Source organism: Schistocerca americana, chromosome 9 (genome assembly GCF_021461395.2).
Source record: "Schistocerca americana isolate TAMUIC-IGC-003095 chromosome 9, iqSchAmer2.1, whole genome shotgun sequence".
Lineage (NCBI taxonomy): Eukaryota > Metazoa > Arthropoda > Insecta > Orthoptera > Acrididae > Schistocerca > Schistocerca americana.
Window position 1 is genome coordinate 27,333,039 of NC_060127.1, and position 22,165 is coordinate 27,355,203.

Below are 22,165 nucleotides of genomic sequence, written 5' to 3' on the forward strand. Positions count from 1 at the left end.
TTAAAAAATAAAACACAAAGGGTTCAAGGATTTCAATAATCTTATCTAAATACAAGTCAAGCATGCATACTCATTTTAGAGGTTACAAAAAGCCTGCATTAATGTAACTATTTTAATAGTAATGAAAGCAGCAGCATCAGGAGTAGTAGTAGTAGTAGTAGTAGTAGTAGTAGTGGTTGCTGCTGCTGCTGCTGCTGCTGCTGCAGTGGTGTTCATGTTGATGGTGTACTTGGGAACATTCACAATTTGTGCACCATATGATTGCATCTTTATTGATAACTATACTAACAGCCAGTAATTTACAGTGATTAATATAAAAAACTGAACGCTTTTACTAACCTGAAAGAACATTAAAAAAATGGTCTAAAAATTAGCTAAATTTCTACCTAGCTTAAAAACTTTACTTGATATTTCCTGGAGAATGTAACAGAAATACACTACAATGATAAATAGTTCACTGGGAATTACCAAAATGCAGCAACAATAAAGCACATGTGACATGCCCTCCTGCAGCTGCCTCGTGCAGTGGCGTCCAGCCGCGGTTATCGAAATCGTTTGGACTTTCTCCTTCTCTGAGCAGTTTCCGGACAGCATTGACATCGCCTGCACGAACTGCGACTGACAGTGGAGGTGTTCTTGATGCACCCCGTGATTTCCTCATAGTCGTCTACACTGAATTGCAGTTCTTACTGTAGAACAGAAATATAAAAGCAGTTGAAGGCAGCTGTACAGCTGTACAACAATATTATACAAATATATTACAAAGGAAACTAGTGACTTAAAAACCTTATTTTGAAATCCAAAGTGGAAGCATATAATTCTAAAATGTACAATTTTTATTCTTGGTACACGAAAATAAAGTAAGAATAAATATAGGCACAATAAAAAAGGAAAAATCTGACAAATCACAACGCTGAGTGAAATAAATCTGAACTTTTAAATATAGAACACTGGCAAATACAGAAATGTATGCAAGGTGTGATCAGAAAGTAATATGAAATTTTTAATTTTGCGATCTTTATACATGCAATTTTCAAATTTTTTTATTTTGTTGGTAAAAATGTTCCTGATGTATGTTTGCATTTTTAGGTGTTCTGAATATTTTCAGCTGTTCTGAATATTTAGTTTACTGTTGACAGTTAAAAAGTGTGTTTTCGAATGCTTGGTGAATTTTTAGTTTCAGAAAAGATAGAGCACAGAATTTCTATTAAATTTGGCTTGAAAAATGGAATAAAGTGCAGCACCACATCTGAAATGTTGATTGCAGCTTCTTGTGAATCTACTATGAGTAAGACAAGAGCGTATGAGATGTATAAATGTTCCAAAGAGGATCAATTATTGTTACTGATTTGCAAGAGGGGACCAAACAGCAAGGTCACCAGTCCCATCAGGTTAGGGAAGGATACGGAAGGAAGTTGGCCGTGTCCTTTCAAAGAAATCGTCCTAGCATTTGCCTGAAATGATTTAGGGAAATCACAGAAAACCTAACTCAGAAGGGCTGGACGTGGGTTTGAACCATCATCCTCCTGAATGTGAGTCCAGCGTGCTAACCACTGCACTGCCTTGCTTGGTAAAGTGGGTCAAGAACATGCTGAAGACGATGACCATCCTGGATGCCCTAGCACATTAATTACTGATGACTACGTGGAAGAAGTAAAGAAAATAGTTCTAGAAAATGACCAAATCACCACCAGAGAGGTTTCTGATTGTGTTAGAATATCCTTTGGCTCACGCAAAGTGATTTTTTCAGGTGTTTTGCACATGAAACATGTAGCAGCAAAGTTTGTTCCAAAATTGTTGAATTTCGATCAAAAATGACGTCGCAGGGACATCACTCAGGAATTGAAGCCAACAATGAGCCACTACTTCTAAATAAGGTTGTAACAGATGACGAAACATGGGGATACAAGTATGATGTCGAAACCAAGGCCCAATCATCCCAATGGGAACTACCTAAAGAGCCGAGGCTGAAAAAAATTTGACTAGTTCGATCACTGCTTTCTTTGATTACAATATGATAGTGCATCACGAGTTCCCGCCTTATGGTCAACACAGAATACTATCAGAAAGTTAAGGACCATTTGTGCGAAGGAATTTGAAGAAAACAACCAGAATTGTGGCAAAACCACATGCAGAAATTACATCACGATAATGCTCCCACTCATACCTCAATGCTTGTTCATGATTTTTTGGCATAAAACAAAACTGTTATGACATGGCTTCCTGCAACTTCTTTCTATTTCCAAGATTGAAGAAAAGTATGAAAAGCATCAGATAAAAACAGAATTGCTGGAGGAGCTGAACATCATAATGAAAAGTGAGTTCCAGAAGTACTTCCAGGATTGGTAAAAGTGATGGCACAAGTATCAGATGGGGATTACTTCAAAGGGGATAAAGTTGATGTCGATGAATAAATAAAGATTCTTTCAGGAAAACAAAAATTCCTGGTACTTTTTGATCATACCTTGAATATATTAAAATTTAAATGTCAGAACTGGTCATTGAGAAATAAGGTGGTTGTTAAAAGTATTTTCCCTAGTTATGGGACATTGTTGCTTCCCAGGGAAAAGTGGAAGAGGACAGAAAATTAAATAGAAATATTACTATGAATAATTATACCTGACAACCACCAGGCTGTTAATGCTTAACCTATATACCCAGACTGACCACTGTTACATTCCAATCATAGTAATGAAAAAGCTGACAACGTACATATGTGCAGCAAATGACAGCAACAACAAAAATCAAGAAAGAGTTTGAATATGAGTATCTCACCAACATACACACTGGCTGAGCACTTGGTAGAACTACTTAATCTACTAACTGTTCACCATACACAGTTCCAGTTTGTGAAAATATTAAAAGACATATGACTTGACAAAAATAACATACACTGCTTGACGATTGCTAAGGAACACAGATATTATGGTACAGGAGTAATCACAGGCAATGATGGATGACATGAAACACAGTACATACGTAACAGAGGTAGACTGGTATATTTACAATGAAAATTGGTACAGATTACACCACATGGGAATTCCAGATAACAGAGAGAAATAATTTTCATGTTTGATATAGGTCAGACACCCAATATTAAGTTCAACGCTGAACTCTCAATACAGAATATGGCCTCCAGGGGCACTAACTCATTGTGCACCTGCTGCTCACCCCGGCTACCAAACTGTTGAGTAGTCCTTGGGAGATATTGTCCCACTCCTCTCTCAAAGCAGTTTTCAGTTTTTGCACAGTTCGGGGAGGGAGTATTTGCTGAGTAAATGTCTACCAAAGGCATGTTAAGTACGCACTACAGGGTTTATGTCTAGGGAGTACACAAACCATTCCACATGTTCTTCACTTTCCAATGTGTCCGACACATCAGTGGTCTTGTGTGGGTGCGCATTGTCATCCATAAACAGAAGGTGGAGGGCTACCACTACTCTACACAGACAGATGATCCAAAATATTTACTGGCATCAATGAAATTCACCAACAGCAGTGTAACTAAGGTTTTATTTTACTTTATTTTATTTTATTTTATTTTGACTACCAGTTTCGGCATTCCACTGTCATCTTCAGGCCCTCTCAAAATATAGTCATACAGTGCCATATATTCCTGGATGTCATGAATTCAAACTGTTTGAATTCACAACATCCAGGAATATGTGGCACTGTAAGACCTTATCATTTATTTTGAGAGATGCATATGGGACCTGAAGATGACTTAGTGGAATGCCAAAACTGGCAGTGAAAATAAAACAAAATAACACCTCAGTTACATGGCTGTTTACAGATTTCATTGATACTGATAATTCCTTAACCAGCTGATGTCCCCTGTCCATATTAGATCAACAGTGATTGATCCAAAATAATCTCCCTGCAGTACGACTCTCCTGTAATGGTTCTTTGCCCAAAGACATGCAGCAGTGTAGGCCACTGTGCATAATGCCTGCCCACACCATAATGCCTAGGCTATACCAAAGACATTCTTGAACATTCTGTGGTGTGTAATGTGTTCTCCTCTCCCTCTACACTAACTGGTGGCCGGAACGATTTGTCACAGTGAAAAGGGATTTGGCAGGAAACATCACACTGTTGCTGATCCCAACCAACATGCTCTCTACACCAATGAACTCTCTCTCGATGACAGCTTTGTTGAAGTGAGTTGCATTTAACAGGCTTCTAACTGCTGCGAAATGTGTACTGGTAGCAGTTGCAATGTCTACAGTGATCCGCCTAGGAGTGATATGTCTGTTTCTTTTTGACACAAGGGCTACATGTTGATCCTCTCATGTTTTAGTGATCCATCTATAACTACCAACATGCTTTCACATAGCATTTCCACCTTTGTTGGCCATTTTTAAGCTTGAGATGACATTTTTGGATACACTCATTACTTTGGCCACACACTGACCAGCTTCAAGCCATTCACCTGCTCATAAGCACTCAAATGATGTCTTGCACAAATGTTGCTGTACCACATGGAACGTCACACTTATTGGTTCCACAACAACCTTTGTCCAGCACCATATACAACGAACTGTAGAATTTATACAGAGCATTTCTGCATAGGATTCGCTGCAGTAAATACCTCCCACTCTCTACATTACTTTTACTAACACTGTTTGGCTGTCCTGTAGCAATTGTCAGTTGTTCCTTAGCAACTGTCAGTTGTCCTTAGCCATTGGCAGCTGTTCCTTAGCAACTGTCAAGCAGTGTATTAGTCAGCTTATACATACATCACTACTTACTTGTGCAACTAAGAGCTACTATCACAACATTTAAAGGCAGAAAAGATGGTACAAATCCATCACATTTTCACAACTTGTTTTCACTGTGGAGATGAGGTGGCAAGTATTTTTGTGAAAAAAAAACTGCCAGCATGGTGGTGGAAACTCAATCCGAGAGATTGCCAAGCTGTACACAGGGGAATTTTAAGATCTAGCCACCCAAATTGCTTGTTAATATTACAATTATAAATTGGGTATGCCTTGAGGTAACATAACTGACAGTGCGAAAATACACTGTGTTCACTCATCCAATATTTGAGAATGGGAGCACTTAGCGACTTCTGACAAAGTTTACATGTAATGTGAAACCTTTTCAAAACTTTCTTCACTGACAGTTCCCACAATACTATGAAAGGAAGAAATTTTATCCTTACTACATCTCCACAGTTGTGCAGTCGAGGTTGGTTGGTTGATTTGGGGGAGTGGAACAAACAGCGAGGTCATCGGTCCAATCAGATTAGGGAAAGACGGGGAAGGGAGTCAGCCATGCCCATTCAAAGGAACCATCCCAGCATTTGCCTGAGGCAATTTAGTGAAATCGTGGGAAACCTACATCAGGATGGCTGGACGTGGTGTTGAACCATCATCATCCCGAATGCAAGTCCAGTTTGTGCAGTCAAGCTTCAGCACCAAGCTTGATGTTTTATTTATCACTTTTATACAACTAACTCAATTCACACCGCATTTTGCAGACAGTATAAAAAAGTATACCACAGTACAATACACAGTCAATTGTTGTTGTTGTTGTTGTTGTCGTGGACTTCAGTCCAGAGACCAGTTTGATGCAGCTCTCCATGCTACTCTATCCTGTGCAAGCTTCTTCGTCTCTAAGTAACTACTGCACCCTACATCCTTCTGAATCTGCTTGGTGTATCCATCTCTCAGTCTCCCTTTATGATTTGTACCCTCCGTGCTGCCCTCCAATACTAAACTGGTGATCTGTTGATGCCTCAGAACATGTCCTACCAACTGATTCCTTCTTCTAGTCATGTTGTGCCACAAATTCCTCTTCTCCTCAATTCTGTTCAGTACCTCCTCATTAGTTGCGTGATCTACCCATCTAATCTTAAGCATTCTTCTGTAGCACCACATTTCAAAAGCTTCTATTCTCTTCTTGTCCAAACTATTTATCAGCTATGTTTCACTTCCCTACATGGCTACACTCCATACAAATACTTTGAGAAGAGACTCTCTAACACATAAATCTATATTCGATGGTAGTAAAATTTCTCTTCCTATGAAACAATTTTCTTGCCATTGCCAGCCTACATTTTAATCCTCTCTAATTCAGCCATCGACATTTATTTTTCTGCCCAAATAAGAAGACTTATCTACTACTTTAAGTGCTATTTTCCAAATGTACTTCCCTCAGCATCACCTGACTTAACTTGACTACATTCTATTATCCTCGTTTTGCTTTTGTTGATGTTCATCTTATATCCTCCTTTCAAGACACTGTCCATTCCATTCAACTGCTCTTCCAAGTCCTTTGCTGTCTCTGACAGAATTACAATGTCATCGGCGAACCTCAAAGTTTTTATTTCTTCTCCATGGATTTTAATACCTACTATGAATTTTTCTTTTGTTTTCTTTACTGCTTGCTCAATATACAGATTGAATAACATCGGGGATAGGCTACAACCCTGTCTCACTCCCTTCCCAACCACTACTTCCCTTTCATGCCCCTCAACTCTTATAGCTTCCATCTGGTTTCTGTAAAAATTGTAAATAGCCTTTCACTCCCTGTATTTTACCCCTGCCACCTTCAGAATTTGAAAGAGAGTATTCCAGTCAACATTGTCAAAAGCTTTCTCTATGTCTACAAATGCTAGAAATGTAGGTTTGTCTTTTCTTAATCTATTATCTAAGATAAGTCGTAGGGTCAGTATTGCCTCATGTGTTACAATATTTCTACGGAATCCAAACTGATCTTCCCTGAGGTCGGCTTCTACCAGTTTTTCCATTCATCTGTAAATAATTCGCGTTAGTATTTTGCAGCTGTGACTTATTAAAGTGATAGTTCGGTAATTTTCACATCTGTCAACACCTGCTTTCTTTGGGATTGGAATTATTATATTATTCTTGTAGTCTGAGGGTATTTCGCCTGTCTCATACATTTTGCTCATCAGATGTTAGACTTTTGTCAGGACTGGCTCTCCCAAGGCTGTCAGTAGTTCTAATGGAATGTTGTCTACTCCCAGGTCCTTGTTTCGACTTTGGTCTTTCAGTGCTCTGTCAAACTCTTCACGCAGTATCATATCTCCAATTTCATCTTCATCTACATCCTCTTCCATTTCCATAACATTGTCTTCAAGTACATCATCCTCGTATAGACCCTCTATACACTCCTTCCACCTTCCTGCTTTCCCTTCTTTGCTTAGAACTGGGTTTCCATCTGAGCTCATGTTATTCATACAAGTGGTTCTCTTTTCTCCAAAGGTCTGTTTAATTTTCCTGTAGGCAGTATCTATCTTACTCCTAGTCAGATAAGCCTCTACATCCTTACATTTGTCCTCTTGCCATCCCTGCTTAGCCATTTTGTACTTCCTGTCGATCTCATTTTTGAGACGTTTGTATTCCTTTTTGCCTGCTTCATTTACTGCATTTTCATATTTTCTTCTTTCACCAATTAAATTCAATATTTCTTCTGTCAGCCAATGATTTCTAGTAGACCTCGTCTTTTTACCTACTTGATCCTCTGCTGCCTTCACTACTTCATCCCTCAAAGCTATACATTCTTCTTCTACTGTATTTCTTTCCCCCATTCCTGTCAGTTGTTCCCTTGTGCTCTCCCTGAAACTCTGTACAACCTCTGGTTTAGTCAGTTTAGCCAGGTCCCATCTCCTTAAATTCCCACTTTTTTGCAGTTTGTTCAGTTTTAATCTACAGTTCATAACCAATAGATTGTGGTCAGAGTCCACATCTGCCCCTGAAAAAGTCTTACAATTTAAAATTTAGTTCCTAAATCTCTGTCTTATCATTATATAATCTATCTGATACCTTCTAGTATATCCAGCTTCTTCCATGTATACAGCCTTCTTTAATGATTCTTGAACCAAGTGTTAGCTATGATTAAGTTATGCTCTGTGCAAAATTCTACCAGGCAATTTCCTCTTTCATTTCTTACCCCCAATGCATATTCACCCACTACTTTTCCTTCTCTTCCTTTTCCTACTATCAAATTCCAGTCACACATGACTATTATATTTTCATCTCCCTTCACTATCTGAATAATTTTTTATTATTGACCTCTGAAATATTTTACCCAAGAGGACGACATCATCATTTAACCATACAGTAAAACTGCATGCCCTCGGGAAAAATTACGGCTGTAGTTTTCCCTTGCTTTCAGCCCTTCGCAGTACCAGCACAGCAAGGCCGTTTTGGTTAGTGTTACAAGGCCAGATCAGTCAATCATCCAGACTGTTGCCCCTGCAACTACTGAAAAGGCTGCTGCCCCTCTTCAGGAACCACACGTTTGTCTGGCCTCTCAACAGATATCCCTCCGTTGTGGTTGCACCTATGGTACGGCTATCTGTATCGCTAAGGCACTAGAGCCTCCCCACCAACGGCAAGGTCCAGGGTTCATGAAATATAAATATAAAATATAAATAGGAATTTCAAGTGTCTTAGTCACTTAAGACATTTGATTTAGTTGGAGTGCTTAGACAAGTATTAATTGGCTACTTCTGTTCATAACGTAAGATGTGAGCTACTGTAAGCCCATAAGAAATATGTGTTCAGCTTAGATGATCACCACCAAGGAAGAAATACAATTGTTTGGAGTTACTGTTCGTAGATGTTCAAAAACACATGGTAATCTAATGCTAGGTGTACATCAGTTAATAGTAACTCTTTTTTAGCTCTACTGTAGTGTTTGTGGATATGCAGGAGAGATTGCAGTTGTGGCATCAACACCAGTCGATAACTCACACATCCATCTGAAGGAGGTCAGATGTCAGTCTCAACAGATAGATATTAGTCACAATTCTGAAGCACTTTTGTACTTAGCTCCCCAAATAGCAAAACTCGTTTACTACTTTAAGTGTCTCATTTCCTAATCTGATTCCCTCAGCGTCACCTAATTGCATTTGGGTACATTCTATTATCCTTGCTTTGCTTTTATTGATGTTCATCTTATATCCTCCTTTAAAGACACTATTCATTCCATTCAACTGCTCTTCCAGTTCCTGTGCTGTTTCTCACAGTATTACAATGTCATCGGCAAATATGAAAGTTTTTTTTTTTTCCTCTCTCTTTCTCTTTTCCATGGATTTTAATTGCTGCTCCGAATTTTTCTTTTGTTTTCTTTACTGCTTGCTCAATATACAGATTGAATAACATCAGGGATAGGCTACAGCCCTGTCTCATTCCCTTCCCAACCACTGTTTCCCTTTCATGCCTCTCGACTGTTATAAATGCCATCTGGATTCTGTACAAATTGTAAATAGCCTTCTGCTCCCTGCATTTGACCCCTGCCACCTTCAGAATTTGAAAGAGAGTATTCCAGTGAACATGTGAGAAGCTTTTTGTAAGTCTACGAATGCTAGAAACTTAGGTTTGTGTATCCTTAATCTATCTTCTAAGATAAGTCGTAAAGTCAGTATTGCCTCATGTGTTCCAACATTTCTACGAAATCTGCACTAATCTTCCCCAAGGTCAGCTTCTACCAGTTTTTCCTTTTGTCTGTAAATAATTCAGTCAGTATTTTTCAGCTCTGAATTCTTAAGGTGATAGTTCAGTAATTTTCACATCTGTCAACATCTGTTTTCTTTGGGATTGGAATTATTACATTCTTCTTGAAGTCTCAGGGTATTTTGCCTGTCTCACACATCTTGCTCAGTAGATGGTAGAGTTTTGTCAGGGCTGTCTCTCCCAAGGCCATCAGAAGTTCTAATGGAATGTTGTCTATTCCTGGGGCCTTGTTTCGACTCTGGTCTGTCAGTGCTCTATTGAATTCTTCACGCAGTATCGTATCTTCCATATCATTTTCACCTACATCCTCTTCCATTTCCATAATATTGCCCTCAAGTACATCACCCTTGTAGACCCTCTATATACTGCTTCCACCTTTCTGCTTTTCCTTCTTTGCTTAGAACTGGTTTCCCATCAGAGCTCTTGATATTCATACAAGTAGTTCTCTTTTCTCCAAAGGTCTGTTTAATTTTCATGTAGGCAGTATCTATCTTACCCCTAGTGATATATGCCTAACCCTTACATTTGTCCTTTAGCTATTCCTGCTTAGCCATTTTGCACTTCCTGTCAATCTCATTTTTGAGATATTTTTATTCCTTTTTGCCTGCTTCATTTACTGCATTTTTATATTTTCTCCTTTCATCAATTAAATTCAATATATCTTCTGTTATCCAAGGGTTTCTACTAGGCCTCGTCTTTTTACATATTTGATCCTCTGCTGCCTTCACTATTTCATCTCTCAAAGCTACCCATTCTTCTTCTACTGTATTTCTTTCCCCTGTTCCTGTCAATCGTTCCCTAATGCTATCTCTGAAACTCTCTACAACCTCTGGTTCTTTCAGTTTATCAAGGTCCCATCTCCTTAACTTCACACCTTTTTGCAGTTTCTTCAGTTTCTATCTACAGTTCATAACTAATAGACTGTTGTCAGAGTCCACATGTGCCTCTGGAAATGTCTTACAATTTAAAACCTGGTTCCTAAATCCCTATCTTACCATTACACAATATATCTGAAACCTTCCAGTGTCTCCAGGCCTCTTCCATGTATACAACCTTCTCTCATGATTCTTGAACCAAGTGTTAGCTATGATTAAATTATGCTCTACACAAAATTCTACCAGGCAGCTTCCCCTTTCATTCCTTACCCCCATTCTATATTCACCACTACTTCTCCTTCTCTTCCTTTTCCTACTATTGAATTCCAGTCCCCCCATGACTATTAAATTTTCATATCCTTCACTATCTGAATAATTTCTTTTATCTCATCATAAATTTCTTCAATCTCTTCATCATCTGCGAACCTAGTTGGCATATAAACTTGTACTTCTGTGGTAGGTGTGGGCTTTATGCCTATCTTAGCAACAATAATGCGTTCACTATTCTGTTCATAGTAGTTGACCCACACTCCTATTTTTTTATTCATTATTAAACCTACTACTGCATTACCCCTATCTGGTTTTGTATTTATAACCCTGCATTCACCTGACCAGAAGTCTTGTTCCTCCTGCTACCGAACTTCACTAATTCCCACTATATTAACTTTAACCTATCCATTTCCCTTTTTAAATTTTCTAACCTACCTGTCAGATTAAGGGATCTGACATTCCATGCTCTGATCTGTAGAACGCCAGTTTTCTTTCTCCTGATAACTACATCCTTCTGAGTAGTCGCTGCACCGAGAGCCGAAGGGGGACTATTTTACCTCTGGAATATTTTACCTAAGAGGATGCCATCATCATTTAACCATACAGTAAAGCTGCATACCCTGTCCACAGTAGCAGCACAGCAAAGTTGTTTTGGTTAATGTTACAAGGCCAGATTAGTCAATCATCCATTCTGTTGCCCCTGCGACTACTGAAAAGGCTGCTGCTCCTCGTTTGTTTCCTCTCAACAGATACCCCTCTGTTGTGGTTGCACCTATGGCACAGCTATCTGCTGTATGACTGAGGCACACAGGCCTCCCCACCAACAGCAAGGTCTATGATTCATTGGGGGGGGGGGGGGGGGGGGGGGGTGCACAGAGTCTAGGACTTCATAAACATTTAAATGCATAAAAAAACTAGCTTTTGCTTAAAATGATGCACAGTTAATCTTCAATATTAGGCAAGAGATTTTAATTTATTACTTCTTTGCAACTAACTCTACTTGCAGTACAGCTTGCATGCTGTATCCAAATACACTATGCCACTTAATGTTCCTGCAAAATTATATCAGTGGATGACATATAGTTCAGAAAATATGACTCCATAAACAATGAGATGCATGAAGAACCAGCTTTCATTTAAAATGAAGTGCAAATGACTCAATTTATAATCATGCAGTGTTTCATAATGAGAGCATTTTCAACTTTTGACAAACATTAAGCATAATTTCAAACCTTCCCTAAACCTTTTTTTCACTTACATGCTTAAATGCAAATGTGTAACACATTAAACCATTTGTAAGGTAACCAGATATTTAAGGCTGCTTCAGTGTTCTTCTGAGAATTGAGGGTTTACTGGTAAATACAGATTACAGTAAAAATTATTTACAGATTTTGGCAGAACTGAGGAAATCGTGAAAACTCTTGTTTCCATTGAGAGTCTCTGAACACTTATTTCTGTGTAATCTTGTTTTTTAGTGAGGTCAACCAAATGAACATTTTTTTTAAACTGGATAGTGTTAGTGTTATTTTGAAAACTATTCTTTCAGATTGGCATTGAAAATCACTAAATATGCAGCTGTATACGGAGATTTGTTGTGGGCCTTCATGGCTGCCAACCAAAATGAGGAATGCAGATATTGTTCTCAGTTAATATGAACATTACTTCAGAATGAGATGTTTTTTCTTTTAGAATTCTCTAGCAGAACAAATTCTCATTAACCAGACTTCAAAAATACTTCAAAGCACATAATACTAGGTTAAAAAACAATTGCTACAAAGACTTCAATGGCTTAACATTAGTATAGACAGGAGTAAGATACATAGCTAAACATGTTTAATCAACTACAGTTTATCTCTGCCTGAATAATAAAACTCAGAGAGTAAAGCAGATTGTCCGTGCACTCATTTCCATAGAATAATGCTGTGTTTCATTGTGCATTCCCAGATGTTGTTCTGGCAACTCCCACACAGCCCAGCCCTCTCCCCAGTCAGATCTACAGATGACTCCCGAGTGCAAGAGTTCTTCGAATTCTCCCTTCGCTGTGCTGAAACGAGCAGGAGCTGACTGGCATGGGTGCTGAGATACTGACTGACCAGGTGTAGTCCTGATATGATGGACAGTGTTGTGCTTAACTGTCTGTGCACATGGCACAGATTCGCAGTTTGCCACGTGTGGCATCATTCCCTGTCTGCCATCGAACATAGGCAGAGAACCTCATCCTAAGGTGCCTTTAATGTTCTGCTTACCCCGGTGGATGCTTGCCGAGCCAATATCTAATTCAACTGTATAATGAAACAAGAAATCCTCATCCAATATTGCGTGAGCCTCGACACATCGGCAATCACTTAAGTCTTTGGTAAACGATCTTGGAAATCGAGGTCTACACCTATCTGGCATTTTCTGTAAGTCATTACTGATATCTGGTTTGCTGCTGTGAGCTTTGATTGAGATGGAGGAAGCTTCACATCACCTTCTAACAGGCACTGAACTGACGCTCGGGCCTGAGTCGATTAGATAAGTGCGGCCAGATTTAGCATCTGTGACAAAAAGTTGGTGGGACAGTGAGGGTAAAGAAGAAAGGCAACTCACCAGTAGCTGCCCGTCAGCACTCTCACCTCGCAGTGATATGTGCTGAGGCTCAAACTTGCAACCAGCGGTGCCTATCACTGGCTGCTGTCACCATTTGGGTGAGGGCAGGGTGATGTGCATTGTGGTACTTTGTTCCCAAAGCAACGGTGGTACCATCAGATACGTTCCTTAGACACATTGCCATCTTCTTTGCTCTTCTTGTATGTGGCTGCTTTGCCTCCGAGCAACGTTGATACCTGCTGCCCCAAGACGTCAACGTGATTTCGTAGCTTGTCCAATTTTTGAGTAACATCCGTTTGTTGGTGTCGTCGTATCGCTGCAGCTTCCTGAACGTCTGTATTGCTGTGTTCGAATGTCACAGATGATGTATGCCCTGCATCTAATGAGGCATAGACCTTGTCGGCTAGTGAGAGAAATGATGATATATTATGTGCATCAGAGAGCACCACAGCCGTTCTAACTGCCTCTGGCAACTCTATGCTCCATACATGTTGCAGTGTCGTATCTGGCGACTCAGTGTCATTGTCTAAGCTTTGCATGGTTCCACCAAAATTCCAAAGGCAACAGAGTGTCTACTAATACTGTAGCCAAACATTACATGTTTGTCTTTCCTACTCATCAGCATTAATTTACATTTTTCCACGTTTACAGCTGCCATTCATTATACCAGCTACAAATTTTGTTTAAGTCGTCTTCGACAGCTTACCATAACCACAGCATCATCAGTAAACATCTGCAGATTGCTGCCCACCCTGTCCACCAAATCATTTACGTATATTGAGAACAACAGCAATCCTATCACACTTCCATGGGGCACTCATAACGATATCCTTGTTTCTGATGAACACTCACTGCCAAGGACAACATGCTGATTTCTATAACTTGAGAAGTCTTCAAGCCACTCACATATCTGTGAACGTACCCCATATGCTCGTACCTTATTAACAGCTGGCAACAGGGGACTGTGTCAAATGCTTTCCAGAAATCTAGAAAATGGAATCAGCCTGTTGCCCTTCATCCCTAGTTCGCAGTATATCATGTGAGAAAAGGGCAAGCTGAGTTTCGCATGAGCGAAGCTTTCTAAAACCATGCTGATTCGTGGACATAAGCTTCTCAGTCTAAATAAAGTTTATTGTATTTGAATTGAGAATATGTTCAAGGATACTGCAGCAAACAAAGTTGGGCATGTTGGTCTGTAATTTTGTGGGTCCGTTCTTTTGCCCTTCTTATATACAGGAGTCACCTGCACTTTTTTCCATTCGCTTGGAACTTTGTGCTGGGCAGGAGTTTGGCATAAATGCAATCTATGTAAGGGAGCAATGCCATAGAGCACTCTCTGTAAAACCGAATGGAGATTCCATCAGGACCTGGGGACTTATTTGCTTTGAAATCTTTCAGCTGTTTCTCTATGCCAGGGATGTTTATTAGTGTGTTGTCCATATGGGAGTCTGTCTGATGGTCAAATGACAGAATGTTTGTTGGTCGATTCTCCTGTGTGAACAATTTCTTGCACTTGAAATTTAAAACTTCAGCTATTGTTTTGCTATCTTCAACTGCCACACCAGGCTGATCAAAAAGGGAATGAATGAAAGCCTAAGACCCACTTAGCAATTTTTATATACAACCAGAATTTTCTAGGGTTCTCTGCCAGATCTTTTGCTAAGGTATGATGGTGGTAATTGTTGTATGCTTTGTGCATAGATCTTTTTAGAGACATGTGAAGCGCTACTAACCTTTGTTTGTTGTTATTTGTGTGTTGTCTTTTGAAACACGAGTGCAACAGCCACTGCTTTGTCAGCAACTTATGAATTTCGTTACTAAACCATGTGGGCCTTTTTCATCCCTTATCCACTTATTGGGCACCTAACTCTCCAGACCACAATTTACCATCTCTCTACCACATAGTCCTCAATCCAGTCACAAGTTTAATTGTTACCCCATATGTTCATACTTTTGACAATAAGCATGGGTGTGATACCGAGTCAAATGCTTTTCAGAAATCAAGAAATACTCCCTCTACCTGACTGCCTTGATATAAAGCTTTCAGTATGTCATGTGAGAAAAGTGTGAGTCACGTTTTACACGATTGATGTTTTCGGAATCCATGCTGGTTGGCATGAAGGAGGTCACTCTGTTCAGGATACCCCATCACGTTTGAGCTCAGAATATGTTCTAAGATTCTACAACAAATTGATGTCAAGGATATTGGACAGTAGTTTTGTGGGTCACTTCTACAACCCTTTTTGTAGACATGTGTGATCTGTACTTTTTTTTCCAAGAACAGGTCACGGTTTTTTGATCGAGGGATCTATGACAGATTATAGTTAGAAGAGTGGTGAACTGATCCACAAATTCAGCACAGAATCTGACAAGGATTCCATCAGACCCTGGAGCTTTGTTCAGTTTTCATGAGTTCAACTGTTTCTCAACACCACTGGAAATAATGCTTATTTCACCCATCTTTTTAATGGTACGAGAATTAAATGTAATGTAGTGAAGTTTAAGACTGAACTGGAGCACAATGTGTTTGGCAAAATTGTCCACTTCTGTTAAGTGTCCCTTCTCATAAGCTCTTAAAATTAATGTTTCAGGTTTCTTGTAGTTAATATTACCACTGCAATAGACAAATATTTCATAATGCAAGTCATGCCATACTGTATGATACGTGACTTCTTTCCACATCCCAGAGAATCTTTCCTGAGGGACGTATTGAACACATTATAGTTTTTGGTCAAAGCCTTCTTCAGCAAGGGAAACACACACAAATATTCACACAAGCAAGGACACCTCAGTATACCAATGACCGGAATGCGACCATCACGTGGATAGAAATCTGAAGTTGGGCTGGGAAATGGCAGGGATAGCAGGGTATGGGTGGAGGAGGGAGAGAAGAGTGCTGTCTAGTAAGGCATGCAGGGACTAGACCATGGCCTGATGAGGCTACCAGGTGCCAGGTGCTGTGTTGGGAAAGGGACCAACCAAGACATGAAAGGGGCAGAAGCAGGGAAGGGGAAAGGGTGGGCGGGTGCATTGGCAGAGGGCAGTACAAAATGAGGGTGAGGGGGTGTGAAAAGGGAGGAGATAATACAACAGACGGGGTAGAAACTGTTGGGTGGTGGACGCGGGGACAATAGATTACTGTAGGTCGAAGCCATAATAATTTCAGGAGTGGGAATGTGTTGTAAGGATAACTCCCATTTGCACAGTTCAGAAAAGCTGGTGGTGGAGGGGAGACTCCTGATGGCTCAGGTTGTAAAGCAGCCATTGAAATCAAGCATGTTATGTTCAGCTACAAGTGGGTGTCTACTTCATTCTCAATCACAGTTTGGTGGTGGGTGTTCATAATGGCCACATCTGGTTAGTAGCCACAATATAAAATGCTGAACAGCAGTTGCAGCAGAGCTGGTATACAATATGGCTGCTTTCACAGATGGGCTTGCCTTTGATGGGGTGAGATAAGCCTGTGACAGGAGAGGAATAGGAAGTGCTGGATGGGTGGATTGGGCAAGCCTTGCACCTGGGTCTTCCATGGTATATGGCCCCAGTGGCAAGGTATTGAGATTGGGATTGGGATTGGAAGTGGCATAGTGATGGACTAGGATGTTGCGGAAATTGGATGAGCAACATAACATCTACAAGGGGTCATGATGGCAGAGTATCAATGCCCTGATATAACAGAAAAATCTCCTCAGCTCTGCAAACTTTGCCAAAAACAATGTTTTGTAATCTGCAAGAAAGTGACATATGAAAAAATTATAGCTGATCACCCACGAGGCTTGTGGCTCTGCCTCTGCTTTAACGTCTACAGCTAAGAGGAGCTTTTGGGCATTCTAAGGAATTGAATTTGGTTCATTACACATAAAATTCACCTACCTCTCACTCCAAAAATTTTTCGAGACTAGACTTATAAAGAAAAGAGAAAAGTCAAGATGGTGATTCTAATTCTTCATCTGTTCTACATAATCGCTCCATACTTGGGTACAATGCACAGGATGTTTATACAACCATGTGAAACGCTCACAAAAATTCTTTTTTAAACTGTTAATAAACCAATTCTCATCATGATGATTTTTTTTCCAAAAAATAATTGTTTGTTTTTCGCATTTCAATTGAGTCGCAGCAAAGCCCATAAATCATTGTTTTTGTTCAGGAGTCAAGTTGTGAGGGACAAACTTTGTACACACTTTTCTCTTCCTCAAAACATTCTGCAGAATGCCTTGAACATTTGATTCCACTGAGATTCATGACACAACAACATTTACACACTTTGGCTACATGCCCACTATTTAAAATTGTCGGCTCACAACTGATTTGTTGAATGCACATCTGTTATTCATTTTAAGCTTCCACCATAGTTACTGCACTGACACCACTTGTATTCCACAAACAAAACCAGTCTCAGAACTTTTTGGCTGGGTGGTGTATATTTAGCATGTTATACATTTTCAACCAGGCTTCATTTATTTCATCACTCCTTGAAACAAATCTAGCAATCTGATGTTTCTTACACACTAACTCAACTGGTGGCATTTGCTGTGAAAAATAGCATGTACCATAATGTATATTCTAGTTTTGTTGTTCCTTTGCATGGTGTAGTTCATGTTTTGGATATGAGCACTAACATACAGGGTGTCTTAAACCTTTTGGGATGAATTAAAACAGGTGATAATTGGTCCACAACCAATGATAGTGAGACAGGGAACCAATGGTCAGAAATGCACATTTATTGAGTTATAAATATACACAGGGTGTATCGTGTGACAACAACGTAGCTCACAGTAATTGTTCAAAGTGATGTATGCTAGTCTCAATGCAGGCATGACAATGGTGCATGAAGTTCTATCACACTGTCTCAAAGATCCTTGGTGTCTGTTGTACCAGGAGCAGGCAACTTGGACCCTAGGAAGAGGTCTTCATCTATTTCTACAGCGGTTTCATACTCCAGTATCTTGACTTGACTGTGGAGGAAATAGTCTAGAGGAGTGAGATACAGTGATCACACCAGCCATCGTACAGGACCTCCCCTCGAAAACCAAAAATGAGGGTACATGTTTTTCAGGTGCTTGCAGACATTAACATCGAAGTTGGCTGGTGCACCATCTTGCTGAAACTACATCCTTCTGTGGACAACAATGGGTATAGCCTCCAAGAACTGTGGCAGTGCATCTCATGTAGACACTAGGTAACATGGAGCAGTCAACGGGGGAGGCAGCAAATAAGATCCTATTAGGTTATCTTGGACAATACCTGCCCTTATGTTGACAGAGAATCGTTGATGGTGGCCACTGATATGGGTTGTGTGGGGATTGTCATCATTCCAGACATGGCTGTTGAAAACACCATGACCAGTAAATGTGGCCTTATCCATGAACAATACAAACTGCACAAAGTTTAGCACTAAGGCACTGCGGTGGATAATCGATTGACAGAAGTGAACACAAGGCTGAAAATCCATTGGTTCCAGTGCTTGCATATATTCTTTGTGGCAGGGGTGTAATACCTGTTCTACCAGTACTCTCCATGATTCAACACTGCATCCTTCAAAGTGCGCACTTCATGGCCAATTTGATGGATTCATATTGCTCAGTGGTCAGTAATACAATCAAACACCATCTCCTCAAAGTCTGGTGTTTGGACATGTCTTTGGTGGGAACTTTGGCTGACTCTCTGTGGTGCGAACAACCTCATCTCCTGTAAGTTGGTATCCACAGAGGTACACTTCTTCGACTTAGAATTATCCCTGTTGGGAAACCATTCTCTGTACATTCATGCTGCTTTACGGACACTACATCCTGCTCCACTGTACATTATTAAATGATATCTGCCAACTCTCATGATGAATAACATTCCACCTTTGTATGATGCACTGTACACAGTATTATACATCACCATGGACACATCACAAGCTGTCTGATGCTATGGACAACTGACACCAGGGATAGAGGTGTGCATACAGCACAGGTTAGTGCAGCGGTGTGATGCATGCTGTCATCACAACACGTGTGCTATGAGCTAAGGTGTGTAAGTATGTCTGTGTGGTCAGGGGTGTACGCTGTTTATCACCTGCTGACTGTTCCAGTGCACAACAGACACTGGAGAGTGCAGCAGAACTCCATGCACCATTGTACCACATGCAATGAGACTGGCAGTCATTACTTTGAACAATTAGTATGAGCTACATGTTTGTTATGCAGTGTACACTGTGTGTGTGTCCAAAACACAAAGAATGAGCATTGCTCACCGTTGGTTCCCGATCTCATTATAGTCAGGTGTGGACATACTAACACCTGTTTCAATTTGACCCAAAAGGTTTGAGACACCCTGTACACACTTAGGAAAAATAAACGAAAAATGTTGCACGTGACAGGTGCAATACAATTACAACTATGTCAGTGATCTATTAAAAATATGCTATTAATGAATGGGAAAGTAATTAACAATTTTTCAGCAATCCAGTGAGAAACTTTAGGTAGTAGTGGGAGATTTTGAGCTCTTAGTGCTGAGGCAAACCATATTTCACCTGGAAGCCTTTCTATACCTCAACAAAAATCTTCCTTCATTAGTATCCAATAGTGAGGAGGAGACTGCTGACAGCGCAACAGCAGCAGCAACTGACTTGGCATGGAACAAACGAACTGCTACCAGAAGATACAACCTATTTACAGCATCAATATGAGGACGCTACACTTAGAATTAATATTTCAGAAGAAATCTCTTAGGAACATCTTAAAATTTTTATCAAAATAGTAACATTTTTCTCTTTTCAAAAATGCTGATGTTCTTATTGCATAATTAACAAAAATTTAACACAATATTCTCAAAATTTGATGTTACTTCTTTCTCTCATCTAACTGCCTTCATATCAATGTAAACAGTGAAGAAATGCACTATATTCTAACCTCCATTTCTTTTGATGTTTCTACATTTCTATTCAGTCTTAACAGTACTAAAACATTTATGAAAGAGTTTTGCAGGTATTCTACTGTTGCAGGTAGGATACGTGGTACGTTCAATAAGCCAAAACTAATATCAAGTGCAACACTGATTGCACCAGTTTCCGTTGATGTAACTAGTCCACTATAAAATGAGTTCACTCTTGATTCCTAACTGAAAAGATTATCTTGACAGTAAGAAAGTAAGTTTGAGCATAATGTACTGACGGACCAGTAGCAAAACGGGGTGGAAGGGTTAAGGAAGCAAGTGGTACTGATATTTTTAAGGAACCATCATACAGCTTACCTTAAGTGCTTTAAGGAACCTCCAGAAACTGTGAATCAGAATGGTTGAATGGTACAGTATCAGGCACTATGGATACAAATGTGGGAAGACAAGCAAAGATATCTTCACGACAGCTTCAGAGTTGGGCTCAGACACGAAGAATAAGTATCTGTGGTCCTACAACTGGCAGTTTTGCAGAGAACCCTATAAATCTAGGGTTGTGAAACCATGTATACATATAGTTTCAATATTTAGAAAGAGGAAAGTTGCCCCTCACCATATAGCAGAGATGCTGAGTTGCAGCTAGGCACAACAAAAAGACTGTCACATATAGATAAAGCCTTTGGCCAGAAAGACCTTCATCAGAAAAGACAACAGACACACACACACACACACACACACACACACACACACACACACACGGATGCAGTCTCTGGCAACTGAAACCACACTGCAAGCAGCAGCAACAGTGCATGATGGGAGTGGGGAAGGTGGCTCTAAAGAGAAGGCTGCAGTGTGGAGGAGAGGGATAGTATGGTAGGGGTGGTGGACAGTGTAGTGCTGCAAGTTAGACGGAGGGCAGGGGAGAGGGGAGATGTGGGGAGAGGGGTAGGGCGGAGTAGTGGAAAAGGAGAGAAATAAAAAGACTGGGAGTCATGGTGGAATGACGACTGTGTAGTGCTGGAATGGGAACAGGGAAGGAGCTGGATGGGTGAGGACAATGACTAATGAAGGTTGAGAACAGGAGGATTACGGGAATGTAGGATGTATTACAGTGAAAGTTCCCACCTGTGCAATTCAGAAAAGCTGGCGTTGGTGGGAAGGATCCATATGGCACAGGCTGTGAAGCAGTCATTGAAATGAAGGACGTCATGTTTGGTAGTGTGCTCAGCAACCGCAGCTGGGTGGTCCACTTGTTTATTGGCCACAGTTTGTCGGTGGCCATTCATGTGGACAGACAGCTTGTTGGTTGTCATGACCACACAGAATGCAGCACAGTGGTTGCAGCTTAGCTTGTAGACCACAGGACTAATTTCACAGGTATCCCTGCCTTTGTGATTGGAGTAGGTGGTGGCGTGTGGATGTATGGGACAGGTCTTGCATCTAGGTCTATTACAGGAGTACGAGCCATGAGGTAAGGGGTTGGGATTAGTGGTTGTGTAGGGATGGACGAGTATACTGTGTAGGTTCGGTGGATGGCAGAATACCACTGTGGGAGAGGTAGGAAGGACAGTGGGCAGGATATTTCTCATTTCAGGGCACAATGACAGGTAGTCTAAACCCTGGTGGAGAATGTAATTCAGTTGCTCCAGTCCTGGGTGGTACTGAGTTAAGAGGGAAATGCTCCTCTGTGGCTGGACAGTGGGACTTTGGGAGGTGGAGGGAGACTGGAAAGACAAGGCATGGGAGATTTGTTTTTTTTACAAGGTTGGAAGGACAATTAGAGTCATGGAGGCTGCAATGAAGCCCTCGGTATATTTGGATACGGACCGCTCGTCACGGCAGATGTGACGGCTACTGGTGGCTAGGCTGTATGGAAGAGACTTCTTGGTATGGAATGGGTGGCAGCTATCAAAATGGAGGTATTTTTGGTGGTTAGCAGGTTTGATATGGACAGAGGTACTGATTTAGTAGCCATCTGTGGGATGGGCCTTTCCCCGCAGTCCGTCTCTCTACTCAACCCACCACTCCCTGAAATTCTACCTTCTACACGCTTCCTAAAGTCCA

The 22,165-nt window shown here is 40.5% G+C and overlaps 1 protein-coding gene across 6 annotated transcripts in view; it reads right to left on the minus strand.

Moving 5' to 3' along the window:
* Positions 1-22,165, minus strand: part of LOC124551330 (ankyrin repeat and SOCS box protein 3-like) — a 214,884-nt gene that overhangs the window by 169,623 nt on the left and 23,096 nt on the right. For all 6 annotated transcript variants that reach the window (XR_006967816.1, XM_047126348.1, XM_047126350.1 and 3 more), the window contains exon 2: positions 469-689. Coding sequence is in view for 5 of the 6 variants with exons in the window: in XM_047126348.1 (XP_046982304.1) it covers positions 469-661 (193 nt within the window). In the remaining variant the exon portion in view is untranslated. The remainder of the gene's footprint in view (positions 1-468; positions 690-22,165) is intronic.